Source organism: Osmerus mordax, chromosome 23, assembly GCF_038355195.1.
Source record: "Osmerus mordax isolate fOsmMor3 chromosome 23, fOsmMor3.pri, whole genome shotgun sequence".
NCBI lineage: Eukaryota > Metazoa > Chordata > Actinopteri > Osmeriformes > Osmeridae > Osmerus > Osmerus mordax.
In genome coordinates this window covers 1932444-1942322 of record NC_090072.1, presented here as the reverse complement: position 1 = coordinate 1942322, position 9879 = coordinate 1932444, and the positions used below count along the sequence as shown (strand labels likewise).

At 51.3% G+C, this 9879-nt stretch overlaps 1 protein-coding gene across 1 annotated transcript in view; it reads left to right on the top strand.

Annotated features, from left to right (window-relative positions):
• col4a5 (collagen, type IV, alpha 5 (Alport syndrome)) overlaps nt 1–7856 on the top strand; it is a 56052-nt gene extending 48196 nt beyond the window's left edge. The window contains exons 28-42 of the mRNA XM_067262005.1: nt 201–430; nt 744–870; nt 1043–1222; nt 1384–1434; nt 1529–1714; nt 4680–4813; nt 5102–5111; nt 5268–5339; nt 5487–5615; nt 5703–5801; nt 6008–6220; nt 6547–6724; nt 7096–7210; nt 7449–7621; nt 7775–7856. Coding sequence (XP_067118106.1) covers nt 201–430; nt 744–870; nt 1043–1222; nt 1384–1434; nt 1529–1714; nt 4680–4813; nt 5102–5111; nt 5268–5339; nt 5487–5615; nt 5703–5801; nt 6008–6220; nt 6547–6724; nt 7096–7210; nt 7449–7621; nt 7775–7856 — 1979 coding nt within the window. The remainder of the gene's footprint in view (nt 1–200; nt 431–743; nt 871–1042; nt 1223–1383; nt 1435–1528; nt 1715–4679; nt 4814–5101; nt 5112–5267; nt 5340–5486; nt 5616–5702; nt 5802–6007; nt 6221–6546; nt 6725–7095; nt 7211–7448; nt 7622–7774) is intronic.
• Nucleotides 7857–9879: the final 2023 nt, after the last annotated feature.

Here is a 9879-nt window from a genome sequence, read left to right as displayed (position 1 = left end):
ACACTTATGTTACACACAAATGGGCTTTTACACTCTTTGTCTTACAAACACACACAAACGTTCCTCCTAATCATCTCCCCCGTCCATTCTCCTCCACCCTTTCTATCCCTACCTTCGGTACCTCCTCATTCCCATCCTTCTTCCTCCTCCTCCTCCCGCTCCCCCCCCCCCCCCTTCATCCCCCCTCCTCCTCTCCACAGGTCTTAAAGGAGACGCGGGTATCCCCGGGGGCCCTGGCTCTCCTGGAGCCCCAGGGTTGAAGGGGGCCATGGGGGAGATGGGCTTCCCTGGCCCCTCTGGACAGAAGGGAGCTCCTGGTCAGCCGGGCCGCTCAGGGTCCCCGGGGGGGCCTGGAGCCCCTGGGTTCCCTGGAGCCAAGGGAGACCCCGGATTGGCCGGAGCAGGGTTCCCTGGAGCATCCGGATCGAAGGTACCAGAACCAGGAAGCAGAATCAGGAAGAGAGAGATAGAACCAGGAAGCAGAATCAGGAAGAGAGAGATAGAACCGGGAAGAGAGAGAATGTTCATGTGTAACGGCTTTGTATCAATGACGCCTCTAGTAGTTACTGTGCTTTGGCTACATGGAGGAGAAACTCATCTATTTTTCTTCTCTCTCTCTCTCTCTCTCTCTCTCTCTCTCTATTTCTCTCTCTTTCTCCCCATCCTTCTCTCTTCTCTCTCTCCCTCCTCCTCTCTCTCTCCCTCACTCTCTTTCTCCCCATCCTTCTCTCTCTCTCCCCCAGGGTGAACCAGGCCAACCAGGATATCCAGGAACTACCGGACAGAAAGGAAACCCAGGGGCTCCCGGCCTCCCAGGCCTGCCAGGCGGTCCCGGCTCCAAGGGCGACCCAGGCCTGCCAGGATTCCAAGGTAGACCTTCTTGACCACGCAACGCAAAGTAAAAGATTTCCACGCACCCAAGACAATGTTCCATAAGTTAACTCACATAGGAACTGCCAATTGTATACACACGCACACACACACACACGCACACACACACAGTCCTCCCGTCTCATGCGCTCCCCTTCCCTCCGGCCCCCAGGTTCTCCCGGTATTAGCGGTCCAAAAGGTCTGGACGGTGGCCCCGGTAACCCCGGTCTCAGCGGAGCATCCGGCCGACCGGGAGAGCCAGGCCGTCCTGGTTCACCTGGTTACCCCGGCGACAAGGGCCAAGCAGGTCGGGACGGGATCCCCGGTCCAGCTGGAATCAAAGGAGACCCAGGTGAGACTACAATTCCCACAATGCCGTTCCCCAGACTGGGATTTGTTAGAACCAATCATCGCATGACAAATTGTAGGCCTAAAGGCGGAGGGAATCTAGTTTGGAACTACAGTCATGGCACGGCTGACAACTCTATTTCCCACCATTCCACTCTCTTCTAGGTCTGCCAGGCTTCGGTGGTCCTGGATCACCCGGTCTCCCAGGGATACCAGGTGAGTTCTACAATTCTGATAATTAATTCTCACCGTCATCAGTCCCAACCAGGCAGCGTAACCCATCTACCTGTGCTGGTGTTTTTACCTCCAGGAGCGAAGGGAGACGTGGGCCTACCTGGTCTCCCAGGCAGCTCGGGCTTCCCCGGTTCCAAAGGAGATGCAGGGTTCCCCGGCCTCCCCGGTTCCTCTGGCAGTATTGGCCCCCCGGGTCCCCCAGGGCTGGCCCTCCAGGGGCCCAAAGGGAACCCAGGCTCCCCTGGCGCCCCAGGGCGTGGAGGTAGGATATGGAGCCTCTCTCTCCTCCGTAGCTGAAGTCGCTGCCTGGGTTGGAGAACTATGCTTTGTCACCCTGTCCTCCATTTTGGATTTTGGAGTTTAGCAGTGAGGGGAGATATAGGAAAACAGAGGTAGTCTGTTTACAATGAACCTTTCTTTCTCTTCTGTCTTTTTCTCGCTCTCTATCTCTCGATCCTCTTGGAATGCCTCCATCTTTGTCTCTCTCTGCCTCACCCTTTCCCTCTCTCTCCCTCGCTCACAATATCCTCTTCTTTCTCCTTCACACACACACACACACACACACACTTAAACATGTACATACTTTGGCAAAAAAAAAAAAAAAGCAAAGAGGTAAAGTGAGTTCAACCCAGGCAGCAACTTGGCCGTCACCATGTGAATGCTTCTGTGTGATAGGACCAGTGATTTGCATGGTCGTTCTGCAACAATCACCACCTACCATGTCACTGAGTACAAACGCCACACTGTCCAATCAGCGTTGAGTACGTACCGAGCACTCGACCGACCGATGCAAGCGATTGGTTTAATCACCGCCACCACCACGCATCATGCACACTGCACCTCTCTCACCCCCTCCCCTCACCAGGAAACGCTGGGGTGCTCCACGCACCAATCAGAGTGCTTCACAGGGGGCCTGACCACACCTCCTAATAAGCATGGGCTTGTTGTCTATGTCATCCATCCATCAGTCCTCCCTTCACCCCTGGTGTTTCCTCACCCCCTCTCCCCCTCACCCCCCCCCTCCCCTTTTGCAGGGGAGCGTCCTCCAGCCTGCACCCCTCCTCCCTTCACCCCCCACCTCCCACCCCCACCCCCTCATCTCCACACAGGGTCCATGTGTGTGTGTGTTGTCTTAATGATGATGATGTTGGTGTTGTCACCGGCGAGCCAGAAACTAACCCCAGTATTCTCCAGTGTTCCCCAGTAACACCAGTATTCACTGCCAGTATCCCCAAACATTTTCCAGTATTTCCCAGTATCCCCCAGTATTCCCGGCCCTCTGTGAAGCTGTGGTCCGGGGCAGGTTGGGGTTGGTTTCTGGCTGGGCCCTCTCACAGTGATCTGAGTGTGTCACCTGCATGGACACCTGTGTTCCCGTCACACCTGGGCAACCAGCCAGCGCTCAGCAGGCCGCACTGGGCTCCGCTGCAGAGAATGACACGCTACTGTAGACGCATACAACTATTTACACAGTATGGATTTATACAACATACTGACAATGTGTGAAACGGTTGACTTTTAATGGTCTTAAATGATGCCGAATAATACTTTGAATTATTCTCACGAGGACTTACAGGAACATGGATTTATATATTAATTGAATTTAATGCGTTCCTCAAATGTCCGAGCCCAGTGCTAGATCTTGCAGCGTGCTAGGTTAGGCCCAGAACACGGCCAGCACCAGGGTCAGAGTATCTGTGGGTTGATGAAGGGTATGATGTCATTTTACTTCCTGTTTCCTCCGGCTGGGCTCCACCCTCTTGTGGTGTGGGGCCCCCGCCTCCTCCCTGACGACACGCCTCCAGGTCCCTCAGGTCAGAACTTCAGAACCCAGAGCTTCTTGCATGTTCCACTGCTCTGTTCTAGAACCCTCCGCTCTGTCCTAGAGCCCCTCTGCACGGTGTTCTATATTATAAGAAATGTGTTTGATTTGTATTTATATTTATACATTTTACACTTGTTTTCTCTACTGTGTTCTTCCACCCTGCATATTTTATTTTTCTAATCTCCACTTTCTGATCTTGCTCACTGGTAGAAGTATTACGATAAAATACACGATTTGTGGAACGAGATATTCACGATATAGATTTTACACGATAAACCGTATATTCACGATTGAGAAGGAGCACTTTTCAGTAGATGTAGAAGCATGTAGATCGAGTGACTCATCTTTTTAACCTCCACTTTAAATACTTGCACCCGTCCCGTCTTGACGTTGAAAACACCAGTTCTAACACTTCACAAACGACTGAACATGATATTTGAACTGTGTAAACTGTAGTTTATATTCTTGAAGTTGAAACACTCACGTTCAACAGTAACTTATCACTGTGTACTGTACTATGCCCTATATGGCCTTAAATATTGTGACAGTGATATTGTTAATTAGGCAGTAAGATTAAGAAATATATTCATTCTTACAATCGTATGTTTGCTGCTAGATATAATGTAATAATTACTGTAACTACTGTAGGAAATGTGGAACTAGGGATTTATCTTGTTAGTTACTGTAGGTATATTCACAGCCTGGGGCTGTGACTATGCTAAGATAGCATAAGGCTAGTTATTGCAGCTATGCTAAGCTAACTCCTGTCTACCCATCCTGAGGTTGTAGCTAAAGCTAAGATAGCTTCTATCTCATTAGCCCGAGGTTGTAGCTAATGCTAATGCTAACTCCTGCTCTTGTTTGAATCCCCCTTTGCCGGCTGTGCCGTCGCCACGGCTCTGCTACTTCTGTAAACGGGAATTCTGGGATACCTAGGTCCTCCAGGTTAGATCCTATGACGGTCGGATGTGATGTCACAGATGTGATGTCACTGATGTGATGTTGTCACATTTTAATGCAAGTGTGTGTGTGTGTGTGCGCGTGGTGTGTGTATAAATATACACAATGTCGGACAGTACAACTGAACCGTATTGATTGAAGACCATCTTAACCCTACTTTTCCCTTACAGAACAGATTGTGAAGATTTACAAAGAGATTACAACACACACACAAACACACGCCTATAGCACATGCATCTGCCAAACTTGCCATGTAAACTTGTTGCTCTGTCAATTTTCAAACCACAGCTGTAAAGTAAACATGTGGAGATTGACCAGTGGTGGTGTGAATGTGTGTGTGTTAAATACACATCTAAGAAAGCCCTGCATTGGACTGTGTGTATGTGTGACCCCCCACACACTCACCACTCTGAACACTGACCTTTGAACTGTGCGTGTGTAGGTCCCCCAGGTCCAGAGGGGCCCCGCGGGCCTGCTGGTAGCGGAGGGATCAAGGGGGAGAAGGGCATCCCTGGTGCCTCTGGACAGCCAGGTTTCCCGGGACAGAAGGGAGATCTGGGAAACCCTGGGTTCTCGGTAAGGAAGAGAGGATCCTCTCTCTCTCTCTCTCTCTCTCTCTCTCTCCTCTCTCTCTCTCTCTCTCTCTCTCTCTCTCTCTCTCTCTCTCCTCTCTCTCTCTCTCTCTCTCTCTCTCTCTCTCTCTCTCTCTCTCTCTCTCTCTCTCTCTCTCTCTCTCTCTTTCTGTGCCCTCTGTGTTCTCTCTCTCACTTGTTGTTCTCTTATTTGAGTCTATCGAGGATTCTAGCTCTACCTTCCATGTTCTGTGATGTCACTGTCATGATGTCACCTGTGTCATGTGACCAGGGTGCTTCTGGTATTCCTGGTCCAGCGGTCTGAAGGGAGATGTTGGTCTTCCTGGCGTCCCCAGGATTCCAGTGTGTGGGTGTGTGTGTGTGTGTGTGAGTGTGCGTGCGTGTGTGTGTGTGAGGGTGAGCGTTCACGTCTTGTCTCCCCCCCTGTCCTCTCCCAGGGCCGAAGGGGGAGTCTGGTACCCCCGGATCGTACGGTGGCCCTGGAGAGCGTGGAGACGCCGGAGAGCCTGGTGAGCACCGCCACTCTGGAATTGTTGATTCGACTAGCGCTAACGTGCCTGTACTGACTCCTCCCACTCTCTCCCTTCCCTCCTCCCCATCTCCTCCTCTTTCCCTCTTCCCCTCCCTCCTTCTCTCCCCTCCCTGACTCCCCCCAGGTCTGCCAGGAGACTCGGGCGTCGCCCCCGCCCCCATCGTGTTGAAGGGGGAGCGGGGCCCCCCGGGCATCCAGGGCCAGCCTGGAGAGAGAGGTCTCCCTGGAGGCCCCGGACGGGAGGGACTTAATGGTCAGAAGACACACACACACACACAGACACACACTCAGACACACACACGCAGCACCTGTGTCTGAACTCCTGTGTGTGTGTCCCCAGGCCAGCCAGGTAACCCAGGAGACCTGGGCCCCGAGGGTCCCCCAGGATTCAGTGGAGGCCCCGGACGCAAGGGTGACCCCGGGCCGGCCGGACAGCCAGGTGAGGGGAGATGCAGGCACCTGGGCCCCCCCCCCCCCTAAAAAAAAATACCATGTAGTTGATGGTGCAGTAAGGGGGCCCTTAGCACTGTACTTTGTGTTGACACGTATGTATGCATCTGTCTTGAAGAATCCAGGCATGTGTGTGGGTATAAGTGTGCGTGTGTGAGTGAGTCCTTCCCATTCAACCACCCCCCGTGTCTCCAGGTCAGCGAGGGTACCCCGGCCCCCGGGGTTCAGACGGCCTCCAGGGGCCCCCAGGCTCCCCCGGTGGGGCTTCCATCGCCCACGGCTTCCTGATCACCCGCCACAGCCAGGCCCAGGACGTGCCCTTCTGCCCGGACGGCACCTCGCTGATCTACGACGGCTACTCCCTCCTCTACGTCCAGGGGAACGAGAGAGCCCACGGCCAGGATCTGGGTGAGTCGCCCTGGACGCTCCTCCTCTCAGCTCTCCTCCTTCATCCTCCTCTCTCTTCTCTCTCTCCCTCCTTCTCTCTCTTCTCTCTCTCCATCCTCCTCTCTCTTCTCTCTCTCCATCCTCCTCTCTCTTCTCTCTCTTCCTCCTCCTCTCTCTTCTCTCTCTCCCTCCTCCTCTCTCTTCTCTCTCTCCCTCCTCCTCTCTCTTCTCTCTCTCCCTCCTCCTCTCTCTTCTCTCTCTCCCTCCTCCTCTCTCTTCTCTCTCTCCCTCCTCCTCTCTCTTCTCCTTCCCTCCTCTCATCCCTCTCCCCCATTCCCCTCCCCCAGGCACTGCTGGCAGCTGTCTGCGCAGGTTCAGCACCATGCCCTTCATGTTCTGCAACATCAACAACGTGTGCAACTTCGCCTCCCGCAACGACTACTCCTATTGGCTGTCCACTCCTCAGCCCATGCCAATGAGCATGGCCCCCATCACAGGAGAGGGTATCAAGCCCTTCATCAGCAGGTAGGGAGAGGGGAGGGGGGGTGGAGGCGGGGTGGAAGGAGAGGAGGGTGGAGGGGGGGGGGGGGGGGGGGGTTGGGCGGGGTGGAAGGAGAGGAGGGTGGAGGGGGGGTGGAGGGGGTTGGGCGGGGGTGGAAGGTGAGGAGGGTGGAGGGGGGGTGGAGGGCGGGAGAGAGCAAGGGGGGGGGGTGGAGGGATTAAGGGAAGGATGGAGGGAGGGAGAAGGGGGTTGAGGGATGGAAGGAGAGGGGGATGGAGGCGGAGAACCTGAAACACTGAAACACTCCATAATCAGGGCAGGATGTAGAGACGGAAGGTAGGAGGTGAGGAGGGTGCACCTATCTGTGTGGTAACATGTGTGTGTGTGTGTTTAGGTGTGCAGTGTGTGAGGCTCCTGCCATGGTGATCGCGGTGCACAGCCAAACCATCCAGATCCCCTCCTGCCCAGCCAGCTGGGAGCCCCTGTGGATAGGATACTCCTTCATGATGGTTAGAACAGACACACACATACTGTATAAACACAGTACATTCATACTGTACGGACACACAGTCTTCTGACAGCCACAAATGTGTAACTTCCTCCCCTCCTTCCTCGTCCTCCCCTTTACCCCCCTCCTCTCTCCTCCTTCCGCCACTCCCTCACCATCTACTCCCCTCTCCTATCCCTCCACTCCCTTCCCCCTACCTACCTTCCTCCCCCCCTCCACTCCCCCTCGCCCCCGTGCAGCACACCAGTGCGGGTGCGGAGGGTTCCGGCCAGGCCCTGGCCTCCCCGGGCTCCTGCCTGGAGGAGTTCCGCAGCGCCCCCTTCATCGAGTGCCACGGCAGGGGAACCTGCAACTACTTTGGCAACTCCTACAGCTTCTGGCTCGCCACCGTGGACTCCACTGACATGTTCAGGTGAGCAAGGGGGGAGATGAGGGGAGGAGAGGGGAGGAGATGTGCGCTTTGAGTGCAAGAGAGGCGCGTTACAGAATGTTGGTGCATTACAAAACGGATGACCCCTGATAACCCTCTGGTCCCTGATAACCCCTGACCCCCTGACCCCTGCAGGAAGCCCCAGTCTGAGACCCTGAAGGCCGGTAACCTGCGTACGCGTGTCAGTCGCTGCGTCGTGTGCATGAAGAGGACGTAACGGGGCAAGACTCCGGAAAAAAGCAGCCGTCGGCGGGGACGACCGACGACGAGCTGGGGGCGGGGGGAGGAGGGGTGGGTGGGTGGGGGAGGGCTCAGAGCCGGTTGAGGAGACGATGATACTGATGATGATGGTTTCTGCGGAAGCGGAGGAGGGGGGGGATCGATTCTGTGGCAAAGAGGTGGAATTCCAATGGTGCGTCATGCTGAAACGACTTAATAACGGTGCTACTGTTGTACACAGCGATGGGGGAAAAAAAACTGCGATGAAAATTGTACGATATCTGTTCTAGTCTTTCTTTTATTTCTTATAAAAGAAGTACCTCAAAACAGCCTTTGAAAACGATCTACTAAAAAGGTGCCATGACGGATGTGTTACAACAAACGTGCATTTTATTTTTCTAAGAATTGTCTTCTTTTTTTTATGTCAGATGTGGTACTGTGGTACTGTGGTACTGTGGAACTGTGGAACTGTGGAACTGTGGTACTGTGGTACTGTGGTACTGTGGAACTGTGGAACTGTGGTACTGTGGTACTGTGGTACTGTGGAACTGTGGTACTGTGGTACTGTGGTACTGTGGAACTGTGGTACTGTGGTACTGTGGAACTGTGGAACTGTGGAACTGTGGAACTGTGGTACTGTGGAACTGTGGAACTGTGGTACTGTGGTACTGTCAGTTCAGACATATGTGGTACTTTCTAGACAGACTTTCTCTTTCTTTCTTTCGTTCTTCCTCCCTTGAATTTTTTTTTTTTTTCTTGTCGTTTAACTAAGGAGTGGGACAACCTCCACAGTAACCAAATCGGCACTTTGAACTCTGCTCACACAAAAGAAGTTATGCACTGATATACTTTCTCAGTAAGACACAAGTACTGCCTTCTTTTATAGGTTTTTAGCATAAAAAACATTTTCTACTTTCTTTTTTTCTTTCTTTACATCATTTTTTCCCCCCATTTGTGTCCGTTAGGGGTACTAACTTTCTCCCTCCCTATCTGCTAACTGTACGCTCTCTTGTCTTTGTAAGTAGGTATGTGTATATTGTTTAAACACCGTTATAGTGGGCAAAACGGACAAAAACGGTAACTAGTTTATATAAAAGACAGTTTTCTTGCTTTCTCTTCTTGCGTTCAATCTCTCACACATTCATTGATTCACTCGTTCATCCACTCACATGCACTCACCCACAGGTATTGTACAAAGTAAGGCTTTTTATGAGACAGTATTTTATATATATATAAATATATATATATTGAAATAAATTGACAAAAAAAAAAGAGAAAGGTTTATGAACTTTATTTGACTGCCGTTGGTCGTTCTTCTTCACTCCAGAAACATTTCATAATTTTTCCACCCAATTAAATAAACACTAAAACAACCGAACTACTGATTAATTTTTTGTAACAGATTTTCTCTCTTGAAAGCCTCCTAGCAACGTCGTTATGGTTACAATCGTGCTAATGACTCAGATGTCTGCTCTTTCATTTTCTAATAATCTTCTTGCTCAGTGGGATTAAAAAACATGGTGGGGCGGTTAGAATTTAAATTGTCATTTGAGGTCAATTTTATTTTTATTTTTTCATAAGAGATTGAAAAAATCTGAGATTCCTATCCAGAATATGTATATTGTTGATCTGGATTCTTAAAAAAAAAAAGTTTTATGATAAAACCTAATCTGGATTAAATCTTAATCTGGACACTGGGGTTAATGTGTGTTTCCACCTGTCCCCAGGGGCAGGCAAATTACCATGGTAACCTGAGGTAATGTCAGCTGTTAGTTGTCGGGGGTGACATTACATTTCCTGTGATTAAAATCTTCCAATCTTTTTTATTTTATTTTATGTTCATTCTGGGGTGTGCGACAAATGTTTATTAATTTCAATATTTGTTTTTGTTTTGTTTTTCCCGTGTATGTTATCCAGAAGTTGTTATAAACTTTTAAGAATGAAATAAACAAAATGTCCAATGAGTTGTTGTCGCGTGAGAACCAGTTAATCCTCCTCAAAAGACATGAGATAAGAGACAC